The sequence below is a fragment of the Astyanax mexicanus genome, chromosome 1 (genome assembly GCF_023375975.1).
Source record: "Astyanax mexicanus isolate ESR-SI-001 chromosome 1, AstMex3_surface, whole genome shotgun sequence".
Taxonomy (NCBI): Eukaryota; Metazoa; Chordata; class Actinopteri; order Characiformes; family Acestrorhamphidae; genus Astyanax; species Astyanax mexicanus.
The window spans coordinates 115,763,593-115,791,449 of record NC_064408.1 but is presented as its reverse complement, the minus strand read 5'-3'; the positions used below and the strand labels follow the sequence as shown (position 1 = coordinate 115,791,449).

Below are 27,857 nucleotides of genomic sequence, written 5' to 3'. Positions count from 1 at the left end.
TTCTTGAGAGAAAATCAAAGGAATCAGTGGACTTGTTTTTAAACATGCTTTTTAAATGTCACGAGTTTTGTACCATATTCATCTTAAAAACCTTGTAAAAATTAAGTAAAGCTGCCTGAGTTTGATCATTACATGTTTTAAATAGTTAAATACATGTGTTATTAGATTCAGAGTTGCATTATGGGTAGTAAATCCACCGAGTCTGAAACATAACCCATTGTATTCAATAGACTTCTTGGTCCTATTCATAATCAACAAAGGATCAACAAAGTCCCTATACATCCGGGGTCAGTGGTCAGCTGACAGCATTCGTCACTCACACATGTAAGAAATCAGGTGCTGTCCATGACCATTGATAAAATATATTTATAAAAGCACTCTTGTTTTTTTGGATCTGGTTCTCTCTTAGAAACCTGACAAGGTCTCTTTTGAAGAGTGATGGCATAGACTAGTCACATGGAGTTCTTGTGAGACCCAATGGAGACTAAAACGCTATGAGATCAGCTGACATATGGTTTTGCTTTAGCATTCATTTAGAGAAAGAAGAATATATAAAAATATATATATACATTATTTTGTGACAGTGGGCAGAAAAAAATATATATTCACAAACCTAGCAGACCACTTTGTTTTAAAATTAATAAATAATTTAGATACTACCATTGCAAGGATGATTGCCCCAGCAGACTGATAGCATTATTATTAATATTATGACCCTTCCCCACTCAGGAATACTCAGAGGTGGAAAAAGTACTGAAAAATTGTAGTAAAGTAAAAGTACCTTTACTTTGCTAAAATTCTACTCAAGTAAAAGTAAAAAAATACTCAATTTAAAATGTACTTTGAGTAAAAGTTACATAGTTACTTTTAATTATTTGATGTAAAAAAGTACAACAAATCAAAAATTTTATAATTATTTAATTAAATAATTTGGACCTTTTAGGCAGTATTTGTTCAGACCACCTCATAAAACATTTTTTTACGAACAAGTGGAACAGGTTTCTATGATCCCTTTTTTTTCTTTACTGTTAAAAAGTTATGGTCATATAGATGACTATAAACCATATTTTTATAGTCTTACAGTTTATTATTATTTTTTAACTTGCCATTGCTATGTTTTAACTTATATTTATTTATTTGTTTAACATTTAAGCAGATTGTTTAATGTTTTCAATAAAAACTTAAGGAAATATCATTAAAAACATGAAAACATACAAAAAAAAGGTTGGTCGGTGCATGCGCAGTGCAGTAAAGCACATAACTCGACAACCATAATAAACACTGCTGGGAAAAGTTCAGCTGCGCTGCCATGGAGAACAAAATTTATTCCTTTTTACTCAGTAACGGGGATTTTTCCAAAGTAGTGAAGTCAATTACTTCTGTCAAAATGAACTTGAGTAAAAGTAAAATTACCTATTTTAAAAACTACTTTAAAAATGACAACTTACTCATAAAATCTACTCAATTACAGGAATGTGAGTAAATGTAATTAGTTACTTTCCACCTCTGGGAAAACTACTGCTTTCAATTTAACAGAAACAAATCTTTAGAACTAAAACTATAACTGCACTATATTTACTTCATACAAGCATCATATATATTTCAGCCAACAGTAGCCTTCATCTGGCTAGATAAATAGTGATCACCTCCAACACACAAAAAAAAACAGTTATAGATTAACTGAGACAAAGGATAAAAGGCACTTTTATTGCTATATTTAACATATCAATGTACAAACGCAGTGTAAATTTAGCACTGACGAAGACTTGATGCTGTAAGTTCTGTCATACCTCACACAGCTCAGCTCAGCAGTACAAAGGAATGTTAGTGGTGTAGATAAAGTAGTCAGTAATTGTTCTTTTACTTGGCTTAAAATAAGGAAAATTCAATTCTTAAATTGCTGGATTTGCTTGTCTATGTATATTGTGGGTACTGTCAGTACAACAAAGATAGACAGACTTATTACATCATTGCATCATTGACTTATCAAACTATATATATATATATATATATATATATATATATATATATATATATATATATATATATAGACATAGACATGACCCTAATTGTTTCTGACTAATAAAAGGTCATTAAATTAAACTGATTTGCTTTGAAATATTTAAAATAGAAATTAAACTTCATTTTGCCCTTTAAAGAGTGTAATTATATTATCAAAATATCAATGGAACAAAAGGGTCTTTAAATTACAATTACAGGTATAATTTATCGCACTTTCTCCTTAAACAGTAATGATGACAATAAGTTATCATTAAGGGTGTGACGAGATCTCGCGAGATTAAAATGTAACAGTATTTCTCATCATGTTTTAAATGCGTCTTGCGAGACTTGTGCACAGGTAACCAAAACAAATGTTTGATCATTATGGCGGCAAAAAGCAGGGTTGGTCTCCGTCATAGGTTGCCAGGTCTGTGTAGAACCCTTTGCCAGTGGAAAACAAATCCCTCACGGGGGGGGATGGGGAAGAGAGTCTGAAGAAACTTGTAAAAGATCACACAAGAGTGAAATTGTTGGGTTTATGGTAAAACAAGCTGCAATACTTACATACTGTTCTGTTTTTACTGCATATGATAAATAAAAACATAATTTATAATCGGAGTAAAAACTGATTGACATCCAGTACAAGATGATTACTCACAAAATATTTTAAATTTACCTGTTTTGCATGCTGTGAGTATTAATTAATTAAATAAAATATTTTATACTTCTATAATGTTAAAATCTAGTCTTGGTCTGTCACACTCCTAAGTCATCACAACAGGCCTACTAAGAAAGAAAGTGGATGTTTCAATAAAAAAGAGGTTTATAATATGTTCCTAAGTATTATAGATGTGTAAATAGTCTTAATTGAAGTTATACACGAATCAGGCAAAACATTTGTTAGTGCCACTGAAAAGTAATGTGAAAAAATAAAACTGAAACAAATAAAACAAACAAACAAAAAAAAAACATTGCTTTTTTTTTTAAGCTGACATCACTTATGTGGACTGTGTCTGTCTCTTGGTATCAGATAGCACAGCACACCTTTAAAAGTCTTGGAAGTCCATGCTTTGCAAGGTCAGACAAAGCGTTTTTGATGACACAATATGAGCTGGGTGGTTTTAATGTTATGGCTAATCAGTGTACATTCAATTAGTTAGAAGGCACATGGCATTTCAGCATTGGTGGATTTGGGTGGTAAAAATAGCTATAATTGCAGTGTTCCTCATAGTCATTAACATTCTACAATTATGGAACTATGATGGAATATTGCACAGATTTTGAACAGCTGGTTTATATCATGATTATATATTTAAAAATATATATATATTTTTTAAGAACTACCAAAAGTGAGTTCTGCATAAGGGCAAAAAATATTTGGTCTCTATTTATGGTCTGCTTGGATCTAAGACCTAGGCAGAATGAACAAAGACGTAGAAGTTCTTGTACTCCTCAAAGAAGTGGAGCTCATCTGTAAAGCTCCAGGCGTAGGCCATTTCTTTGCACGATGTCTTGATGACATGGACCGAACATACTGGGATCTTATCGAACAGGAGCTCCGCAACCTCTGTAATAGAAGGTTTCTTCTGGGACTCGACCAGCTGCTGGATCTGGGTTTTATCTACAGGTTCTGGGGAAGCGCTGTAAGAAACCATTACGTTCGTTTTCTCATCTGACAAGGGCACTTGAAACCTGCTCTTTCCTGCCGAGCACTGGAAGTCTTTCTTACTGGCGAATATGCCTGTGCTGAAGAGGCCTGTGGGCGAGTTGAAGACACGGATAGACCAGCCGATCCAGTCGTACTTCTTCTTCAGGGCTTCCAGAATCATGTTTGCAAGCTGCTGGTTGGGTTTGTCCCTGTTGTCCCTCACCAGTCTCTTGATGTCGATCTCGGCCTGGCTTGGAAAGCTGTTGATGCAGTCTTCGATGACTGCGTTCATTTTCAACTGCACCTCCTTCATCTTGTCAGCCCAGTCTTTCAGCAGCCCTTCTTCGTCTTCACCACCTTTGAGAGCGGCGTGCCCCATCAAGGCGATGAGGCCGACACAGAAGAGCTGCTTCAGCCTGGCGCAGAAGTCCTCCACTGCCCTGCGGCTCTTCTGCTCGTAGTTTAGAGAGATCTCCAGCACGGACTCTCCCGAGAAATTATCTCCCGTTACTGCGTTATAAAGAATATTCAGGTTTTTATCACCCCCAGTTTTGCTAAAGTGCTCCAAGAACAGCTTCTTCTTGACCTCCCTGAACTTTGGCTTGGCGTTGAGGATGTCCATGTACTTGCGGAACTGGTTGGTCAGATTCTCTTCCACAGAGAAGTAAGCAGCGTCCGCCCCGCTCTTCTTCACCTCCTCGTTTATGCGCTGGATCTCCTCCGATACCACCTCCAGGCGCTCCCGGACCCTCTGGAACTGCTCCTTCATGTACTCCGCTTCCTTGCTCTCCACGTTATCCAGTGCCAGCTTCACGATGGGAGCTGCGATTGCGAAGACCGGGAACAGATCCCCAGCAATGCTGGCCACCACCTCAGCTCCTTGCTCAAACACCTCCATCACAGTCTCCACCACGTCCTTTTTGTCAGCAACATATTTCTGGAGCTTCTCCGCCATCTTGGTTGATTGGTGTGATGTCAAACGTTAACTTGCTGTGTGGACAAAAATGTAAAAAAAGATAATATTATGGTCTGACACAATGTAATAAACAACTGACAGATTCAGATTACGTCAAAAAGTGAAAAAAAACAAAAAAAACAAACGGCACAAATGGAGATTATGTTTATTATGCAAAGTGGCAACATAATTCACTATGGGCTCTACTTTAGTGATCTATAGGCAGGCCTTCAACCGTGCAGCTTGATTTAGGCCATTAGTTAATCGATTGTGAGGCTCAAAACACATTTAAAAAAAGGCATTTATTAATTATTTTAATTGCAATAATCCCACCAATGTGTCATTTGCCATTCCCTTTAAGAGCCAGGTGTGCTCAGTCTTTGGCAGGTATTTTAACAATGCTTGTTCACACGGTTCACAGCAATGTTATTTAATTTAGTGTTCTGTTAATTGTTGATGTAAATGTTAGGTCTGTGCACTGCTGTATGTCTATGTGAAGCGAGCGGGGTGTACGGGTGGTGAACCTGCATAGCCAGACCAGGGAATCTTGTCAGGGTTTTACTGAGTTAGTGGCGCACCAGTGTTTTTCATTGCTAAGATACCAATATGCCAGAAATCTACCTAAACACACCTCACTTTTTCACCACCAAGTCCATCAGCGTAAATATATTAATAAGCTCCATCACTATTTAAACAGCGCAGGAGCAAGGCATGAAAATAGACTGTGTACGGGGTGTAAGATAGCAATAACCACTGTGACAGCCCTTGCACAGGGTGTAATATAGGGCCCTATATGTTCAAATATATGTGGACACCTGTTCTAATGAACGAAATCAGCTACTTGAAATTGTGCTCACTGCTAAAACGGATGAGCAAATCCACAATTACATTTATTCTGCTTTTGTTATTTCAACAAAAGCAGAACAAACTCTTTGGCTGAAATAAAAAACGAGAAGTCCCATTACTTTTTTTTCCATATTGTGAGTATTACTATGTATTTTGTTGGTCTATATGGTATTTTGATATGCTTTATAATATATTGCTGGTATATCATAATGTGACAACGTCAATAATATTTAGAATGTAAAAAAATAATGTACTTTTGTTGGATTACATGAGTTCACAGAAAAAAAACAGTAATAAGTAGACTGGTAAGAGTACAATAATGCAGAATTATATTTTGATAATGGCTAACAAGAATTTTTTTTTATCAGCTCTAGTAGTTTAGAACAATTCATAATAATCACTGAATCACTAATTTCTCAGGATATAAAAGTAGTAAAATTATAACTTACACTGGCAGTCCTGGATTGTGTTTTTGAGGCTTTAGGCTGAGTGTGAGAGGAGGCAGATGGGATCACTGTGTAAAAAGGAAAGAGAGAAGAGCAAGTTAGCCCAGCGATCACAGCATACCACCCCGTGACGACACACCCCAAGAGCAGTGAGGCAATACTGCAGCAGGAATTCAACACTGAAGGAGATAAGAATCAACAAGAAAACATTACTAGAATACAATTCTACAGTTTAACAGTGTTCGGTTCATCAGTGGTTATTTGTACACACTCATGAACTGAGAACAGCTTCTGAGATACTAAAAGAACAAATGTGTAACAAAAGATTTCTCCCACCTCACCCAGTCAAGCAGCGTTTATCAACCTTGGTTCTGTATTAGAGCAAGGAAGCAACGAACCAAAATTGAGGACCCCTACACAACAACATTAAACTGGTTTTATAACGGTCCTACATTCATACTGTATAATTAGGATTTGGCAGATGCTCTTATTTAGAGTTTTTGTCACTTTTACACAAAAACGTGTATATACAACTACAACTACATACATATCTGTACTTTTTTTACTTGTTGACAATGTGAACCTAATAATGACTTCAAATAATTACTTACATATAAAGGTTCTTTCTTCTCCTTTTTGGAGATACAAGGTTTTAGTGCTACAGTGAAAGTTTTAGTTATACACAATTATGACAAAAACTGATGTTGTCAGGCCACATGAACACCTGCAGTTAGTCAGAACTGTCACTAAGCATAAGAATTAGATTAGAAAGAAAAAAGATTAGATTAGGTAGTGGGATTAGGTAGTGTATTCATACATATATAACTCACAAGACAGACACTTTATTTTTACATAATTTGAATCTCAAAATATCATGGTAAAAACCCAATAAAAAAATAGAAATTTTAAAATTTCTTGGCACAATTTTGACTTTTTAGAAAATTACCTTTTTTAGACCACTTTATCTGCCATATAAAAAATACTGAACATTCATTACAAAGAGTTGATACTTGTTAGCATGCTTATATATAATTCACAAAGAAGAATGAATCTGGCAGTTGCTGTTTAAATTGTATAGAAATGAAATAAAATCTTTTTAAATCAACTTCCAATAAAAGTTTTTTTTTTTTTTTCTTAAAATCTAAAGCTGACATTTAGAAATTGCTTGGCGGTCACAATATGAATCATTTAATGCTTTTTTCCCCCACACAATTTGACCAATAAACAATGTCATCAGACAACATGACTGTCTGCAATTAGTAAGAACAATTATAACCAAATTATTAGAAACTAATAGCTCAAAATAAGATACTACTCATATTATATGAAACTCTAGGCCTACGCAGCATCACTAAAGAAAACGTGTATATGTCATAAATAAAACAAAAATAAGTTATGCACTAAATTTACTTGATTGAAGTGGGTATAGCTTTGTATCTTTAACATTTAACAATGTTAATCGTGCAGTTATTCTTTACATTGGTTAAAAAACAAATAAGACCAAAGAGAAATGCTCCAAAATCAAAGGTAGGTTAGAATGTGTATCTATACTTTATTTTAGTACATTTCCTTCACTAAAGCTCTCAGTTAAACTCAGCCATTACATTATAATTAGCTTCTTGTTTCTGTTTACCTTGTACCTTTTAATATTATAATTTAACATTAATGCTACATTTTTGTATTAATCATTTAATTAACAGAAATAACTATACTTTTTTTTAAATGTGGAAACAATCCCATTCATTGGGGTTTGTTACAGATACTTTACTTTAAAACTACCAAGTAGGCATGCAATAAGGAAAAGATGTATTGATAATCGTTTAATAATCACATTGCAGATCAAAGCATAATGGGCCTAGAGATTCCCACCCATATTGATTTCTACTGAAATTTGTGATATACATATTTTTGTCAATAACTGTCATAACTGATGATTGTTGTCATATTGTAATAAACATCAATAAACAAGGAAATTACTGACATACTCTCAGTGCATTTTAACGGCACATCTGAAACACGTGGTGGAGCAGGTGACTCATTATCTTTGTTGACCTTATACTCAGACACATACGCTGTCTACGGTTAGGACTGTAAACACAGACTGAGAAAAGATGATGCCAAAACTACAAATTACATGCAATCAGAAAACAAACACACTGAAGAACCTACAGGGGTGAAGTAATGACACAAAACACTCCCATAATATCCATAAACACGCCGGAGAGTTGTCTGTTTCTCCAGTGTGTGAGTGGCACAGTGGGTGGGGGAAAATGATTAATAAGGTGGTTCAACTTGCTGGGCAAGAGTACATTTTCCAAAGCAGATCAGACGGTTACCATGGAAACTAGACAAAGAGAACCTGGCTGTCAGCTTTTCTCCTGATGGCAATTCGTTTTTGCCCACCTTGCCCGCCATCTCCCTCTCTCCATTTTCACACAGCTTCTTTTCCAACATCATGCACTAAACTGAACATACAGCTCTGGAAAAAAAAATTAAGAGACCACTTCAGTTTCTGAATCAGTTTCTTGGATTTTGCTATTTATAGGTATATGTTTGTGTTAAATGAACACTGTTGTTTTAAGTTTTAAGAGTTCAGAAATCAATATTTGGTGGAATAACCCTGGTTTTAATCACAGTTTTTATGCATCTTGGCACGTTCTCCTCCACCAGTCTTGCACACTGCTTTTGGATAAATTTATGCCACTCCTGGTGCAAAAATTCAAGCAGTTCAGCTTGGTTTGAGGGCTTGAAATAATCCATCTTCCTCTGGATTATATTCAGTCAGCACCACAAAAAAGGTGACATACTCTAATATTTGGTTGGACCACCTTTTCATGATTAAAAATGTGTGGGATGCTATTAACACTTCACCTTAACTCCAAAATCTGCAGGAATTGTCTCAATATTCACTTGCATTGAATAGATTACCATTAATTTTGCCCACATCAGAACAATGTTCAATCACATATTGTTCCTGTTATCCTTTATCTTTCTCAGAATAGCTTTAGAATCAAAGATTTCTATCTGGGTAAAGCTGTTTGTCTTTACGCGGAATGTGGCGTAAAAAAAAAATCATATTATTATCATGATTATATACTTTTGGCAGTGTGGGCTTGTACCAAGTCCTGCTGGAAAATGAAATCTGCATCTCCATTACTGAAGTAAAGTAACTTTTAATGATATCCTAATTTTTTGAGACGCACTAGTATACATCTTGAATGCTCACAGAATTTAATGTCTAATCTATATTTAATATAGATTTAATAGGACACATAACAGCTGTATATGTACATAATTACAAGAAAATTATCCACAACATTGTCTCCCTACTGATTTAACAAGTACAATACAGAAACACTGATAAACATTTGATATTAAAATGTCATGTGGTTAGAAGGATTTCAATTTGACCAAAAATTATTCTATGAGACCACATGAACGCCCGTAATTAGTCAGAACACTCACAGAACATTCATTAGAAACATCTGAGTACGGTTAGTGTGATATATAACTCACAAGACACATTCTTTATTATATAAAATCGCCTAAACAGCACTGAGAAAGCCTATATTGTGATAAAGATTGAATAATGTTATATTATGCTACTGAAACCTGTTTCTATACTGCACGTTTTTCTCTGCACCATAAAGCACCAGACAGAACCAGTACAGCCCCCTCCTCCCTTGGGTCTCTGCAGCACTTTTGTGAGGGAGTGAGTGAGTCTGTATGAAGGGGATTACACAGAACACACCACTAATGCAATCATAATATATTGGGTAGTGGCTGAGGTTTCATACTTCTTATGAGAAGAATCCTGAGAAGCTGTAAAGAGCTTTCTAAATATCCGTACAATGATAAAAAATAGAGAAAAAAAGATTATACAAGCTCCCTATCTGCTTCTGCACTGTTGGTATTGAATTACTATTTTTCTCAAGCTACTCTGCAATTTTTGTTTTGAGATTAAGTTATTTACCCAAATCTATCCAATTTAGTTAAATAAAAAAAGATTGCCAGATTTAAAACCCATGCCATTTAAAAAAAAAAAGATAAGCAGCCAGCATCTTCATTAGTATAAGCCCATTGGATGACATGGTGGTGGTCTTTTACTGTCCAAATGTGTCCACAAGATAATACATTGAGGCCATGAGATCATATATTGAACCCCCAATATAACAAAGTAGGACAACAAGATAATCAATTTTGACCACAAGCTAATTTATCGTGGCCACAAGATAATATACTGAAGCCATAAGATAATAAATTGTACAATAAATAGTACACTGCGACCATAGGATAATACATCAATGCCACAAATTAATTTATTAATATATAATATAATACAGGCCTCAAGATACACTGAGTGAAAAAGACAATACTTCAAGGCAACAAAATAATATATTTAGCCTACACGATGATGTATTAAGGCCACAAATTAATATATCGAGGTGACTAGGGTTGCAGCGGTAACCGGTTTCACGGTATACCATGGTATTAAAATGCACGGTTATCATACCGTGTGTGTTTGCTTATTACCGGTAAAACGCATGCCAGCGGACAATCTCACCCGCGCATGCGCAACTCTGCGCCGCTTCAGCTTCTCAGCACACAGCGGTGAGAACAGCAGAAAGTGCATCAGACTAAACAAATCTCCGTCCGACTAAAAAAAGGCTAAACTAAAATCAGCAGTGTGGGACTATTTCGGATACCCGCCGAACGCAGGATGGTTATCCGATTTGTGACCAATGTGGCCGTAAAGTCACAGCTAAAGGTGAACATACGTCAAACCTATTCTCCCATCTCCGAGAACACCACCTGTGTTTAGTTTATCATTTTAATCTGAACCTAAATAAAACCTATTTGTAGTCGTGCACAACCCATGCGGTAAGCGCCCGCAAAAGCGCTGAGTTATCCGAAATTTGGGCACGCAGGTGCCGGCGTGAAGTGCGTGCTACGATGGATTCACGTGTCCGTGTAAAGGTCCTGGCCGGACTGGATGTGAAAGACGCCATTCATTTACATGCGTTCATTTTCTAATTCTGACGTGCCTGTTTTTCATATGTTAAAACCAAACTCGGTGTGAAAGCCTTAAAATAGAAATCTCTATTGTGAGGATCATGTCAGAAATAAATCCCCTCTTTCTGCAGTATCTGGTTATATACCAACTTGGCAGTAAAACGGACGTTTATAACAGTTGTTGATCAGACACTGACCCAGGCTCAGTTTATCAGATAATAAATCATTTAAACTTAAATAATTGTACTGAATATTTTAAATACAGGATCTTTACTTATTAGAGTACATGTAATGTGTATAACGTGTGTGTGTATGTGTGTATATATATATATTATATATATTTACATATATATATATTTTTTATTTACACTCTTAATGCCCTTAAGAGTAGTGCAAAAACCTGGTTTCCTTCACCTGATGGTGTACACCTTATTTTTTTTTTTAAGGAGACATTAAAATTATAATTGTTCCAGGTTTCTACAATAAATAGTTAATTGAACAAAAAACCTTTGTTGTAATTTCTTTAAGGGTGATACCGTGATAACCGCTATACCGCGGTATTTTCTGAGACGGTTATCATACCGTGAAAATCTCATACCGTTGCAAACCTAGAGGTGACAAATATATTAAGACCACAAACAAAACAAAAGCCGATGTGATGCCAAAAGACAATATATAGTAGCCAACATCCCCATGTCACTTTACAACTTTTAAGTATGCAAAGTATTCAAGAAATGTGCAACTGAGTTGCAAAAGATGATCTTTATCTTTAGCCTGGTCCAAAAAAATGTCAGGTGCATAGCATAGCATCTTAAGTCAGTCATAGACATTGTACACACTGAATTTAAGTTATATTTTGTAAAACTAGTGCGCATTTCCACTTTAAAACTATTTTTTACTCAGCATTATTTTACTTCTTTCCAATATTATTGTGTATTTATTTACTTATGTTATTCATTGTAATGCTATGGCTAAGCACTTTTATTTTTACATCAAAAGGACCAAATAAAACAAGAGCCCAAAAACATATGTTAGCTACTTTATGGATATACAGTCTAAAGTTTGTTCTAAAATCAGATGTTTGCAACATTAGCTAGCTATACAACTTAACTAACTACAGTTTAAGCTGTATGTTTATTAGCTTGTCTTTTTATGTTTTAGTACAAAATAAGTTTTAAGAAAGCCTGTCAGCTCTGTAACATGTCAAGATTACATTAAAAGTTAGTTTTTGGGTCAAAAGTTTAAAATAAAGAGTCTTAGCTGTTAGCTAGCTGATGTGGCGAGTCGGTATCTTACTCAATAATCACAGTTTGTACAGGAGTATGAGTTTAGTTTGCTCTGCAGACCTATAAGTGAGTTTTAAAAGGTAGGTAGCAGGGTTTGTGGTCAGGCTTAGTCTAGAACAGCTAAAATCAGATATTTACAACATTGGCTAGAGCTACACAACTATACTACAGTTTAAACTCTATTTTTCATAGCTTGTCAGTCCATTTTTCATTACAAAATAAGTTTTAAGAAAGCCTCTCAGCACTTTAACATGTCAAAAGTTGAAAAAAAAAAAAAAGACTCTTAGCTGTTAGCTAGGTGATGTTGGGAGTAGGGGTGTGCCATACTAACATTTTTAATAATTGTGAACAATATTATTCCCTGAAATATCATGCCATATGACCCACCCTTAATGGTCACATCAGGAAACTACTTTCTTTAGCAAAACAATATATATATATATATATATATATATATATATATATATATATATATAGTATAAAAAAGTATTAAGAAAGCCTGTCAGCTCTGTAACATGTCAGGGTTAGGTTATAAGTTAGTTGTTGGGGTCAAAAGTTGCAAAATAGAGACTCTTAGCTGTTAGCTAGCTGATGTTGGATGTCACTGTTTTACTAAGTAATAAGAGTTTGTACCGGAGTTTTGAGTTTAGACCTTCTCTGCAGACCTATATGTGAGTTAACAGGTAAACAGGTAAGTAACAGGGTTTAGGGGCAACTTTAGTCTAGAACAGCCACAATTAGGTTAACTAGGTTAGCTAGCTAGCTATACAACCTAAGCTAACTAAGTTACAGTTTAAGCTCTAAGATTCTTAACCTGTCAGTTAATTTGTTCAGTATAAAATAAGTATTAAGAAATAAGTATTTTACTAAATAATAACAGTTTTTACCGGAGTATAGGTTTAGCCTGCTCTGCAGACCTTTATGTGAGTTTTTAACAGGTAAGTAACTGTATTTGGGGGCAGCCTTAGTCTAGAACACCCAAAATTAGATTTAAAAAACATTAGCTAGCTAGCTAACCTAGGTTAGCTAGCTAGCTAACCTAGGTTCACTAGGTTAGCTAGTTAGCTAACCTAGGTTCACTAGCTAGTTAGCTTTACAACCTAAGCTAACTATAGTTCAAGCTAACTATGTTTCTTAGCTGTTTTACTAAGTAGTAACAGCTTGAACCGTAGTTTTAAGTTTAGACTGCTCTGCAAACCTATATGTGAGTTTTTTTTAACAGGTGAACAGGTAAGTAACAGGGTTTAGGGGCAGCCTTAGTCTACAACACTTAAAATTAGATGGTAAAAACATTAGTTAGTTAGCTAACCTAGATTAACTAGTTTAGCTAGCTAGTTAGCTATACAACCTAAGCTAACTGCAGTTTAAGCACTTACTATGTTTCTTAGCTTGTCAGTCGATTTGTCAGTATACAAGAAGTGTTAAGAAAGCATGTCAGCTCTGTAACACGTCAAGATTACGTTATAAGTTATTTTTTGGTGTCAAAAGTTGAAAAATAGAGACGTTGGGAGTCATTATTTTCCTAATTATTACAGTTTGTACCCGATTATGAGTTTAGACAGCTCTGCAGATCTTTATTGGAGTTTTTAACAGGTAAGTAACAGGGTTTGGGGGCAGCATTAGTCTAGAACACCCAAAATTAGATGTAAAAAACATTAGCTAGTTAACGTTAGTTAACCTAGGTTTAGTAGGTTAGCTAGCTAGTTAACTATACAACCTAAGCTAACTAACGTTTCAGTTTAAGATCTAAATATGTTTCTGAGCTTGGCAGTCGATTTGTTCAGTACAAAATAAGTATTAAGAAAGCCTGTCAGCTCTGTAACACTTCAGAATTACGTTATAAGTTTAGTTTTGCAGTCAAAAGTTGCAAAATACAGACTCTTAGCTGTTAGCTAGCTGATGTTGGGAGTCACTGTTTTACTTAGTGATAATAGTTTGTACCAGAGTATGAGTTTTAACTGCTCAGCAGACATATAAGTAACAGGTAAGTAACAGGGTTTAGGGGCAGCCTTAGTCTAGAACACTTAAAATTAGATTGTAAAAACATTACCTAGTAAGATAATCTAGGTTAACTAGATTAGCTAGCTAGTTAGCTTTACAACCTAAGCTAACTAACCTAAAGTTTAAGCTCTAACTAGGTTTCTTAGCTTGTCAGTCGATGTGTTCAGTATAAAATAAGTGTTAAGAAAGCCTGACAGCTCTGTAATATGTCAGGATAACGTTTAAGTTCATTTTTGGGATCAAAAGTTGCCAAATAGAGACTCTTATAGTTAGCCAAACACGCTAACGTTAGCTGTCTGGGTCTCACGTAACTCTAGTTACTTCCTGGTAAGTTAATGCCCCAAATATTGTTGTTTTGAACAAAAACGTGTAGTTTAGACGTTAAATGACTAGATACCGCTTTAGTAAACCGTTCAAATCAACTATAAAGCCTTCGAAATACTAATATCACGTTAAAAGTCCTTCAGCATTTAGCGTTTAAAGCCAGCAACGCCCTAAACTGTAGCTGAGTAACTTGCTGAACTTGTGCAGCTGCAGCTCTGCCAGCACAGAGACAGTCATTACACACAGACTAACTAATCAGTAAAGGACTTCAGCACAGGCTACTGAAGTTTATTATATGAATTACTCTCTTCCAAAACCACAGAAACTCACCTTGTAATCGTTCAGGAATTAAACAAACAGCCTAGTTTAACGCAGTCCAGTTTCACACGCCTTCAGATCATGTAGTTAGCTAGTTTCCCCATTCCAGCCCAAGTTGAGGCACACCCCATGATCCAAATAAGAAAAGCCTGCATTATCCAGACACACAGACAGCCAGCAGGCTGTTTAGATAGTTTAAAAAAACTTAACCATGAACTCTTCTGGAGGTTTAACTGCTGAAATTATACTGCAGTTATATGGCAAGCAGTTTAAACCTAAAACAACACCAGTGATACAGGTTGTAAGTTACATTTTGCTTGTAAAAATATAAATGGTACAAGGCATATCTTCGTCTAGTACAATGAGACAAATAGGTCATAAATAAAAATATTTATATGTTAAAGAAAATGTAAAAAAAAAAGTATATTTGGCTGTTTTCGTTTATTATGGTATTCTATAGTAAAAATGTACTAAAACTCTAAAACATATTGATTTATACGGTTACTTTAAGTGTTATCATAAATCAAAATAGAAATTCATATTTGATCCACAGGGACTCCCCTGTTCTATTGCTTCTACTGTTCTACTGCTATATATGTTACAAATATATAAGAATACATAACAAAGTCAATCATCCAACATATCACAATATTACATATTCTCCTCCTGAAAATCATATAACTTTTACTTGTAATAATATTAGATTGGCTGATTTGTCAGTTGGCCAAGATGACATATTCATAATGTAATTTTGACAAGTCATATATTACTATTATTTCATATGAAATCCCCTGTTTCCATGAATGAATTCTAACTGGTACAAATGCTAATTTATGAATTTATGTAGCGTTGAGGAGTTGCAATGTGTATTTCAGATATGTGCAGTTTCGTAACATATGGTAAGATATGAAGTTCAAATTTACTTTAAAGATATGTTGTTTTACAATATGTCCAATCAGAATTGATTTATTAATCTGTATATCTGATTATTACAAGTAATTTCCATGACTGATATCAGAAATTAGTTTCATATTAGTAAGAAATGCATTACAGAGTTTATACTAGTGAAATCTGAGTTATGGCTTGTATCACAGGTGTCCTTTTTGGCTTATACCACTTTCCATTGCTCAGCTGCATAATATTACCCAGACCATAACCCTTCAAGATGTTTATTTACTGAAAATATGTTGTAGTTACACTCATAAGTTTTTTTTATTTTCTAAGAACCCAACCCATCTTGATCTTTGTAAACAAAAGTCCACATATCATGTTTTTGGCATGTACAATATAGATTTATAGAGGCATAAACATTAAAAGCGACAGCATATGATTACAAATTGGTACCACATTGTAGTAAGACAGAGTTTTGAATGCTTCCCCCTTTAAAAACCATTGACAAAAGGGTTTTACTATATAATTCCACAATACTGAGGCTGCCAGCATCACAGATTTTCATTCAGTCAACAAGACAAGTCACACATACCTTTTATATTTGCATTGCATGGAGACATTTTCATGCTACCATGATTTTCTTTAACATTTTCTTTAACATAAAACATAAAGATATGCAGTCTTAATGAAACATTATAAGGCAGAGTCACATGAAAGCTTGCGCATACAGTGTACATAGAAGCTGTATAATAGAAGTTTTTTTTCCTCATGCTCATTGCTCGTCCCAACATCACTGGATTACGTAGGTGTTTCATAGAATTTTCTATAAAAAAAAGCAAAATATAAAAAAAAATGATTGCCATTCTGATATTTCCTTTCTGTTATCTCAAGACGACTATTCTGAGTGGATGCAAAGGTATGCCCTTTTGTGAACGCCGAAATAATAGCATTCTGGCTGGAAGTTGTTGGTCTCCTCCACTCTCTTATAGCGGCTGACTGCGTGCACAACGCAGTTGGGTAGACTGTTGCACAGATTCTGTGCTACAGATACCATGTTACCTTTAAACCTCTGCATCTCAATCTGATCGTGCACCTGGCTTCTGTTAAGCGGTTTAGGGTCCACGCTGAAAGACACCACGATTCGAATGTTATTTTTGGTCAGAAGGTCAAAAAATTGCCCACCTCCACCACTTCCATGGTACTTCTTGCCAGCCAACCAATTCCAGAAAAATACACCTCCATGGTTAAAGACCCTGATGGACCAGGAAACCCAGTCATACTTCTTGACAAGGGCCTCTAGTAGATTCTTGGCAAAATCTGGGTCAACGCTGGCTGGCTTCTCCACAAGTTGGTGCTCTACATCCATCTTAGCTTGTTCTGGAAAATTATTGATACATTCGTCCACTGCCGCTTTCATGCGTCTTTCCACATCCTCCATGCGGTCTTGCCATTTCTTGACCATCATCTCTCCAACTGCCCCGTCCTTCAGGGCGGCGTGGCCCATTACAGCTATGATGCCGACCAAGAACAGCTTCTTCAGCTGAGCGCAGAATTCCTCTACTGCCCTTCTGCTTCGCTGCTCTGTGGTCACCACTGTGTCCAGCATTGCGTCTCCAGAAGTGTTCTCCCCAGTGACGGCATTGTACAAGGCATCAATGTTGAGATCGCCATCAGTGTTCTCAAAGTGGCTGATGAACTTCTCCTTCTTCTTCTCCTTGAACTTAGGCTTGGCCAGGACAAAGTCTTGGAACTTCTCGTATTGACTGATCATCTGCGCCTCACGATCGAAGTTTTGCTTGTTCATTGACGTTCGCTGCAGCTCCAGAGCTATTTTTTCGATTTCGTCCTGGATCCCCTCCAGCTTTTGATTGACTCTTTCAAACTGCTCTGCGAGGTACTTGGCCTCTTTGCCCTCTGGGTTGCTGAGGATCTCAGCCGAGGCCACAAAAACCGCCTCCAGGATGGGATGGAACTGGCCCACCGTGGCCGCCAGGATCTCGCAGCCTTGGCCCATTATCTCTACTCCTTTCTCAATCTTGCTCCGGTTCTCCAGAACCCATTCTTCTACTCGATTCATTTTGGATGCCGGAAGAGACAGGCCCTGTCTTAATCCTTTAAGGGCCGGCAAGTGCTCTCTCTGTAACACAGTGAGATAAGTCATGTGAAAACCTCTTTGTCAAGTGATACCCACAATATAAAAATCAATGCCAGAATCAATGCGGTCATCTACAAGGGTCATATTTATTTCCCCAACATGTGATCTTTAAAGTAACTTGAGACAAATTCTGGTCCAGATCATCATACATTTCTTCATAGACAGATACTGCAATCTGGATGTGGTTATACAGGTTTGTCATAAGCCAAAGCCAACAAAATGTGGGAAAATAAAATTCTGGACATGTAGGGACATGCCCAAAGAATAAGCATAATACGCCACTCCTCCAATTCTGAGGCTTGGGCAAGATCAGGTGTTTACCATGGATGAAAAAAAAAAAAGAACAAACACACTGAAAGCAAACCACTGGTCCAAAGTAAACATCAAAAAGCATATGATGACTGCATCTCATTAAAACAAAAGGGAGTTTCGAAATAATGTTGGACGAAAAGGGCAGTTTTCCCTGTTCCAGCACTACCCAAGAGTATAGAACATCTGTTTTCAGCATGGTTTGCTGGGAAAGACATTTAAACGCCTCAGCCGTTGATCACTTGAGGACGTTTTAGGCTAGTTTGATTCCACTGGGGAGATGAGCTCACACATATCTCATTTCCCAAGACCCTGCGTATACACGACAGGAAAAAAGGCACACCCAGATCTGAGAAAATGTGTAACCATTACACTTGTTCAGTAATGTAAGCCATGCACATTTGACCAATCAGCATAAAAAACCTTAACCAAATGCAGAATGAAGAAAAATCCAAATTTTTTTGTGTGATTTTGGCTTGGATGTATAGTCAAGGATGTACCAGTTCTTGATTTAACTCAGTAATAGCTAACATAATGACATCAAGCCAGTGTTTTTGGATCAATTATGTAATAAATTAAGAAAATACAATTTTCACATTTTAAATACATTTATATCCTAACAATAAATCTCAAAAGGTCTAAAAGAGATAGCATTTGAGTACAATCTGAAAAATAGATAAATAAATAAAAAATACTTACTTAAAAATGATTCTCAATGAGGCTTGGATCAAATCCTCCCTTGCAACAATGTACGTTTCATGGCATTGACATAAAAAAAATCCAGGGTGTTTCCAATTTAGAAGAAAAACAGAGCAACTGCCAGCATTTTTCTCACTTTTTTTCTCTAATTGTTAATGATTTACAGAGTTTAATCATTTAAAGAGGTACTTAACAAATTTTCTAAGTAATGCAGCAGAATCTTTGACATTATGACCAAAAAAATAAGAATAGCTTTCCTTTTGATCATTCTTGTATGCATAATCTTTTTTTAGCAGCCACCCTTTACATAGCAAACCACATCCTTGGTTACTAATCCAGCCACATTCACCATGTTAGACAAAGTCTTATGCCAGTCAATATTTACTTAAGCTCAACATCCGGCCATCTCACATTACTTCAGAGGATCCTTTTCTTATTGTACAATACATTTTAAGCCAAAAAACAATTATTGTGTGCGTTTAAAAAAAACAATCTAAAGGGTTTTGTGTCAAAAAAAGACCTGCTTTTATGTCTGTGTGAACTTTCTGTAATGTTTTGTGTTTTTTCTTGGAAAAAAAAGATAAAGCAAATACAATTACAAAGCCAGACAAAACAAAAAGATCAAAGACATCAAAAAAAGACAAAGGCTGAAAAAAGACGAGGCTTACCGTTATTTGAGTAAAGTGGTACAGAGGTGCTCTCTAGTGTTCCAACAGCAGCCAGCTGTGTCAAAGCACCAGCCTCCCAGGGTCCGCATGTATATATAGCCTCTCCCCTTGTGGCACTCCCCCTTTGGATCGGCTCCATCCCCCTTTTGCGAACATTCTTGCGAGCCCACTCGGAGAGAGGGATGAGGGGCAGGCACCAGAGACAGATAACATCCTGTAAACATTCCCTCCTTTTCCAAAGGCATCCACATTCATTTAGCAAGGAGCAGTGCTTTAGAGAGAGCACTGGCAGCCCTGAGAAACAAGTCAGGGGGGGGGGTGTTTTCTTTCTTTTTTCTTTTTTTTTTTAATGCCACGCACACAAAACAAAAAGCCCCTACTTGTTATTCTGTAGGGGTTGCCACTGCCATGAGCTCTTTTCGTGGTTTATTAGGTGATGACTGGACTAATTACCTCAATGCTTTATTATTTTAAAACAAAATGCAGTCATTCAAGTCACACAGTGTCAGTGCATGAATGCTTTATTGCTGATAATGAGTTTGCTAAAAATTGTCGTTTGGTGCTTGGGCCCCTTAAACTCTAACATTATTATTAATCAGTTTAAGATTTTAGCCAACTGTTATGTAACTAATGAGTGAATGAGAATGAGAACTAATATATTAAGTTATAAAAGTGAGTTTGGTGTTGTTCACTACACACAGACACAAAAAAAACCTGTTTGCTAGTCTGGTAATGTCTGCTATGGCTGTATCCACTTTTTTCAGCAGTTTTGGGCTCATATCAATCAATTAATCAACCTTTATTTCCACTCGGTAATACATTGAGGGTAACCCTCATTTTCAATACAGCTAAGCATTTACGAAATTAAAGGGACTAAAAAATAAGTTTAAACTTATAAAAACAAGCAAACAATATAAGATTTAATTAAGAAGAAATACAATAATTCAGAATAAAAGGATATGCAGACAGGCTAAAATGTAAAGCAATAAAACAAAGAGATAAATAATTAGAATAGTAAACTATAAACAAAATTAAAGAAATGACGCGCCAAAGTAAATTAAATAACTAACTAAAATAAATAATTATAAATTTAAAAAAGTATACATAAAATAAAAGGAAGAAATAAATAAAAAAATGAAAAAGGCCAAAAGTAAAACCAGTAATAAAATAACTAAAAGGATGAAATAAATAAAATAAAAGGGCTAAAATATAAAACATAAAATTAGATAAATAAAAAGACAAAATAATTAAAATAAATAAAAAGGGTTACAAAAAAAAACTCAACTCAAACAGTTACAGGCTGTCTGAAGGTGGTTAGAGACTAATCGTTTAAAATGATTTAGTGACACCAGCGAGCTGAGTTTTACTGTTTCCTATAGTGAATTTTAGCTCGCTGTTGCTGCACTGTAACTAAAAGCAGATTTTTCTCGTTCAGTAAAAACTATATAGGAATACACTATATACGCTATAGATTTAACTAATACGCAATACATGCAGCTGTCAGTTTACACTGACATGCCCCAATGTCATGGGACAGGAACTAGTATTATATCTGTTCACATGGACAATGTTAGCCAGACACTGACATTCACAATCACTACCACCCACTGTGCTGTCTACTGTGGGTGGTAATGCCTTCTATGTTGTATTCCCAGTCCACATGTGAAAGTTTGGATTATACAGATATGTAGGGCTGCATCAGTTAGCCGATATAATTGTCATTGTCGGTTTAAAATCGTGGACTCCAAATGTTCATTGTCGATTAATCTGTAATAGTCTGTACTATGTTGTTTCTACACTGAAAACAGAAGCATTTCTGAGTGGAAAATGGACAAATATTGTGTTTAATGGTACCAGTGTGCTGGAACAACCATCCCTGCTAAGCCTAATATATTAATTATAAAAACGGGGGTCTCGGGTCGCAGGAGTTCTTCTGGCCACGTCACATGTCTTTACATACTTACGTCACATGTACAGCCTCTAAAAGAGGATCCGGCTCAGTTTTACTGAACGCGAGCGGCTGGTGGAGCAATGGAGACTTCAGAAGGGGAAACTCGGTTTCACCCAAATCACACTCGCCCAGTTTACGATCCTTCCGCATGTTCGGTGCAATTACCTATTCTTACCAGAGAGGGCCCTAAATCCCAAAACCTATGCACAACGTACTGGGGATAGAAACACAATTTACCCTCACCTTGGCCTGTGTCTTCAAAAGAGCCCAAATACAACAGATAATATATATTTCCTCACTGAACAGTTGCACTTTTCACATTTAAAGGGCAATGTCGTGACATTTAAATGGCATTTAAACCCATTATTAAATGCTTTGCTGTAGAGAAATCTACAAACAGGAGCCATACCCACAGCAAGCAGAGATGGAGGGCATGGCAGAAATAATCATTGACTAATCGATTAATTGGAAAAATAATCATCAGATTGGTCAACTACCTAAATAATCATTTGTTCCAGCCCTGCAGACATGCTAAAAGTCATGGATTAGCTCTGTGTAATGTGTGCATGAACTGTTACTCAGGGGATGGCTTGGGATTGCACACACCAATTTTCATCTAAGTTGTGAAGTGTTATCTTGTGAGTAACGCTAGCCAATGTGTTCATGGCAAAGCACTGTGAATTAATACAGTTGGTATAAGGTATAAAAGTGGGTGTCAGGTGGATGGGTCATGCAGTTTCTAAAGTTGTGTGGGTAAAGACTGTGTCTTAGAAGGCATTACCACCTGCAGTGGACAGCACAGTGAATGGTTATGATTGTGAACAGCAGTGTCTGGCTACAACCGTGCAAACAGCCGCACACACATATCATATCGCATGTGAGCGTAGCATTCATAAGCATAAGTCAGTGTATATACCACTATTGAAGGAACATTGGTGGAATAGATATACAGGCTCAAAACAACAGTGCTCAAGCAAACTGCTTGCTTCAATCTAAGACTGTCATGACTGATTTTGAACCACTGTGCATCCTCAGCTAGTGCAGTGCTGCTATGAGCTCTAGCCCACCCCCCAGCCCTTAAAGCTTCTGGGTCATTTCCCTCACAGTGCTCAACCATGCAGTGAAAGACTCCTCTGTTTCTCCGTCCTCACCATGCCAGACAGCCTGACCCAGAGCCTTTGTGCTGGGGCGTTTTCTCTGCCATGCTGAAGTAGAATGACTAATCGCTGCATTCAAAGCTACGGTTTGACTAAAAATCGATTTTTACTCATTTTCCTATCTTACCCCATACACTTTAAAGCATACTGTTCTCTTTAATAATTAAATAAATTATGTTTTTCAGAGGAACTATATGAACAAGTTCCTTATAACAACTTAGTATCTCAAAATAATGACTTCATATCTCAAAATAATGAATTAGCATCTCCAAATAACAACTTAGTATCTAAAAATAATGGGTAAATATTTCACAATAATGACTTAATATCTCAAAATAACGACTTAGTATCTCAAATTAATAACTCCAAAAAACGACTTAGTCTCTTAAAATAACTTTATGCTATATCAGTTTCATTTTAAAACATGATTTTAACTATTGCAAAGTATTGCACTATCACAATATATGACAATATATTGAATTGTAGCCTCTGTATCATTATATGTATCATATTGACAATTATTGCCAATACACAGTCCTATACTCAGGTGAGCTGTTCATCTTCATCCGAATACTCGCTCCCCGAGTAAGTATAATAGTTATTTTATTGAGAATGTTCTGTGTCATATAGAAATGAAAGCAGGTGGTGTGTGTGTATGGAAGGTGCAACCTTGTGGTTTTGAATGTGCTGGCTCATTTGCATTTTCCCGCTGTGACTACATGACTGTGACTTCCTGTTATTCTGCTTAGAACTTTAAGATTTACCCTCCAGCGCGCACACACCCCTCAGCTGGCCTCATCAATTTTCCACAAATGGGGCCTAATGACACAGACGCAGTGATCTGACCATACTTTATTTTATTGACCAATGGGATATCTTAGATGCATCCTGTTAGAGATTTAAGGATTATAGTAACATTGCTATTAGAGAATCAATGGTGTTACCTTGAACTTAAACATTCAAACATTATGACCACCTCCTTGTCTTTACACTAAATGCTTTTTTTACTTTATTATTTTCCTTCTTTTACCCCGTTCTTCAATGATCAAGACCCCACAGGAGAGAAAAACACCATGGAGTCGATATTACTCTATTTGGAGGGTGCATCATTATTCTCAACACTGCAGTGATTAGCAGTGATTAGCATGGTGGTGGTGTATGAAGAGTGTGTTGTGCTGCTGGTACAGAGTGGATCAAATACAGCAGTGCTGCTGGAGTTTTAAACACTGTCCTCCACTCTATTACACACTCTTTGATGTTCATCATCTTCCTCAGCAGTTTGGTTTCTCAGCCAGGCTGTTCCTCATCATCTTTCTTAGAAAACATGCTCCTCACCAGAAATATAATTAAGATGACAATACTATCTTTCAATAAAAATCAAACAAATCAGTTAAATTTACAAAAAACTATTGCTATTTATAGCTATATGTTTGAGTAAAATTAACATTCTCATTTATTCTCGATTTAGAGCATTTAGTCAAAGTCAAAGTCAAAAAAAAAAAATTGTGAATGACCCCACTCATCCCTCACACGAACTGTTCTCCCTCCTGCCTTCGGGAAGAAGGTACCGCAGCATCCGGTCCAGCACGACCAGATTCTGCAACAGCTTCTACCCCCAAGCCATCAGACTCCTCAACTGCAGAGACTGAATTGATGGTTTTTCTGTACATGCACACACTCTTACCCCACTTACCCCAGAAAATGTAAAGCACTAAAAACCCTACTACCTCACTGGACTCTATTGCACACTGTGTAATAGAGGTAATTACTACCTCAGTGGTCTTTTTTGCACACTTTTTGCACACTGCATAATTTGCACACTGTCTTGTTATTTATTATTCTTTGTCTGTATGGTGTTGTATTGTCTGTCTGCACTTTTGTACTGTTGCACTATTGTTCTGTCTACACTGTGTTTATGTGCACCATGGTCCCTGGAGGAACGTTGTTTTGTTTCACTGTGTACTCTGTATATAGCTGAAATGACAATAAAAACCACTTTGACTTTGACTTTGACTTGAACAAAAGAACCTGAACCTGCTTATTTAGCAAAAAGAAATAGTTTTATTTACAAATCATTCAGAATCCAAATGCAGTCCTTCCAAAATGGAAACGTGGAGATACACAATATGTATAGAACATACAGTACTGTGCAAAAGTTTTAGGCACATTTGCAAAGCAAATTACACTAATCTATTTATATCAGCAATATGTTGATATACCTGTTTCACCTGAACAAAGCACCACATATGATTTGCACAGATGCAAATAAACATACATACATTAAAAAGTAACAAGGAACTTTCATTTTTAACTAAGTATGTTATATCCTGTGAGCCAAGCTGAAGAACAAAGTTTAGTTTCAGATTTCTCCTGGATGCTCCTCAGCCAGCATGTGTATGTTCAGTTCCATCAGCAGCTCACTTGATTTACCAAATTGACCAATTTACTAAACCAGGTGTTGATTAATATGATGAGAACCTGAAATAACTCTATTAAACTCAGATGAGGAGAGATTAGGAGATGTTTCAAGGAAAACAGTGATGTTAAAGCTCTGCTTTTTGTAAATTTGCTGTTTGTATGTATTGTAATGCTGGTGTTTTACTGAGCTAATAAACACTTGCTTCACAGATAAGAAGCGTATTCTTTACTGAAATACCCACAGGTGCCTAGTATTTTTGCACAATACTGTATATCACCCTGATAAATGAATCCAATTTGAATATGAATACTTAACAATAAGTATTGGGTCATCTGCTGATTCACCAGACATTGATTTACCATAGTTTGAAGAGCCCATCAGCCACACTTTCCAAATCTGAATGGGGCTTAAAAAGACAATGTTGTGTCAAAGTTACTATAAACACTTAATACACAAATGTATTGGAGTACCTGTTTGTTCATCACTTCTTTTGAAATTAAGACTATTAAAAAAGAGTTTATTCTTCTTTTGTTGGAGTAACTTTCTTTACCGCCCAGGGAAGGATTTCTACTAGATTTTGAAGGAATGCTGTGAACATTTGATTGTATTCAGTGACAAAAGCATTAGTGAGGACAGGATGATGGATTATCACCATCCTTCCTCATCCCCAACTCATCTATCATCAAAATAAGGGGATAGAGCACCATCATTCCAGAGAACACAGTTCCACTGCTCCACAACTCAATACTGAGGAGCTTTATACCTCTAAAGCTAGGGTTTGACAATATGGGCAAAACTGGTATCACACAATGTTCTTATTTTTGGTCAAATCTGATTCAATTATTTTGTATCTGTACCTCCTGTCCAGGCCTAGTATTGTGCATGATGTCAATAGGTTCAGGTTTATCTGCTCCAGAGAGTTTTATTCTATATTCAGTGCTTCTCTTCATGCAATTCATGGGAAAAACACTAAATTCTGTACAATTTGCCAAGTACAATATGGCAGTCAGTGCCAGAAACCTATAATTATAACACTGAACAAAAAACTCAACTGAAACTGTAGCACCTGCTCATTGGTTTCTATTAAAAGCATGTTTCGAGTCAACATGGTTTCTGTTCTTTTTTGTGAGAATAATTGGGGTATAAACTGGTATAAACCACCCAATATTTCTAGCTCCAGTGTGAAAACAGAAGTGTGAGAACCAAGAACAAACCTGCTAATGTAATACATTTGGAGGAAAAGGAAAACTTCGTAAATATGATTTCTGAATGAGGCAACAGTTGAGAGCAATGGTGAACCACAGCGATGTGGGAGGGGCCGGTGGCTCTTCGTGTCACTGCGATATCTCGCACTGTGCTTACTCGCTACAGTCCGAAATGCGAATACGCCTTTGCAGCAGTATAACGGTATGCAGTCGCTCATGCTTAGGGAGGCAAGCTGGCTCCTAGTTTTGCTGTGTTTGTTTGTGTTCAGATTATTAATATTTCTATGCAGCAGAATTTACTTTACTAAGTGAGCTAACACATTTTTTAAAACATTTTCCCAGAACTTGCATGTGAAACCAACTAGTCACTACATTATTGTTTGGTCTTATAGATTTTCAGGTACTTTAGGTTGCACCCATTGCTGACACAGATGTGCAAATGCGCACACATAGCTTGTCTAGTCTTTTTACTTAGCAACTGTCAATAGGACTCTCTGGAGGAGATAAACAAAGATTAACCTATTAGCAGCATGCCTAATGCCTGGCCATGTATTTGATGATGGTGCTCCACCTAATACTTTTGGGATAGGAGTTGGGTAGTTGTTCCAAAATGCAATATCCTAAGTATCATTTCTGTTACATTAAATAGATATACAAGTTGAAGGTGAACTGATCTCCAAAAGGCCTAAAGTTGAAGATCAAACATACTTTTTAGTATTAGTGTCCCAATAACTTTGTCCATATACTGTAATTTTTCACTACCTCAAGCTTAATCTTGGTCTGGGAAACCAGTCTGGGACACCAGGTGGTCCAGTATTAGCTTTTATCTAACTACACCTACTGTTTTAGCTACAATGTCCAAATGTTCCACTGTGTTTTGAAAGCGAGGGGAAAAATGCTTTGAACTTTGAACAGGTTTTATGGAGCAGCCAAGCCATTCGTCTTTTGTAAGGCTGAACAATGGAAAAGTCATCATTCTAATAGCTACCAGCTGAGCAAGGTGTGGCAGGCATGCTTGTAGGTTGCCCATATTTTGGTTGTTAGAGCTTGGACCCCTTTTAAACCCTTTTTCAAGAATGCCATTAGGAGAAAGCTAGAAGTATTGGAACATCTGCATGTTAGTTGTTTCTCTTTAAAATGTTCAAAATGTTCTGCTTTTGTTGAAGTAACTGTCTCAACTGTCAGGGAAGGCTTTCTACTAGATCAGAAGTCTCGGACTTTGTGATCCCTGGTATTATGGCATTTAGCTGATGCTCTTATTCAGAGTGACTTACAAGGTTACTTATATTACAGCTGCCACTATAATCGGGAGATCACTGATTCGAATCCCAGTCATGCAGCTTGCTGCCAGCTGCCGGGGCCCTGAGAGAGCACAATTGGCCTTGCTCTCTCTGGGTGGGATTGCGCTCTTTCACCTCATCACTCCTAGGGTGATGTGGATCAGCACGAGGCGTCTGTGAGCTGATGTATCAGAACCGAGTCACTGCGATTTCCTGTGATGCGACTTGGCAATGCTGCATCAGCAGCAGTTCGAAAAGAGGTGGAGGCTGACATCACATGTGTCG

General features: G+C 36.6%; 1 protein-coding gene across 3 annotated transcripts; it reads right to left on the bottom strand.

The window, feature by feature from the left end:
• Positions 1 to 1,681: 1,681 nt before the first annotated feature.
• rpz4 (rapunzel 4) lies at positions 1,682 to 19,648 on the bottom strand. Of its 3 annotated transcripts, none has more exons than XM_049467610.1 (3): positions 19,561 to 19,630; positions 5,900 to 5,964; positions 1,682 to 4,639 (listed from the first exon to the last, which is right to left on the bottom strand). In XM_049467610.1, the coding sequence occupies exon 3, from the start codon at positions 4,602 to 4,604 to the stop codon at positions 3,414 to 3,416; it is 1,191 nt and encodes a 396-aa protein (XP_049323567.1). In that variant the 5' UTR covers positions 4,605 to 4,639; positions 5,900 to 5,964; positions 19,561 to 19,630; the 3' UTR covers positions 1,682 to 3,413. The 3 variants fall into 3 exon arrangements, with proteins under 3 accessions (XP_049323567.1, XP_007242220.1, XP_022524368.1); XM_007242158.4 differs by lacking the exon at positions 19,561 to 19,630 and adding an exon at positions 14,851 to 16,628; XM_022668647.2 differs by lacking the exons at positions 1,682 to 4,639; positions 5,900 to 5,964 and adding an exon at positions 15,994 to 17,866 and having other exon boundaries at positions 19,561 to 19,648.
• Positions 19,649 to 27,857: the final 8,209 nt, after the last annotated feature.

Coding starts and splice junctions, on each gene's coding strand:
- rpz4 (XM_049467610.1), bottom strand. CDS start 4,604: ATGGCGGAGAAGCTCCAGAAATATGTTGCTGACAAAAAGGACGTGGTG.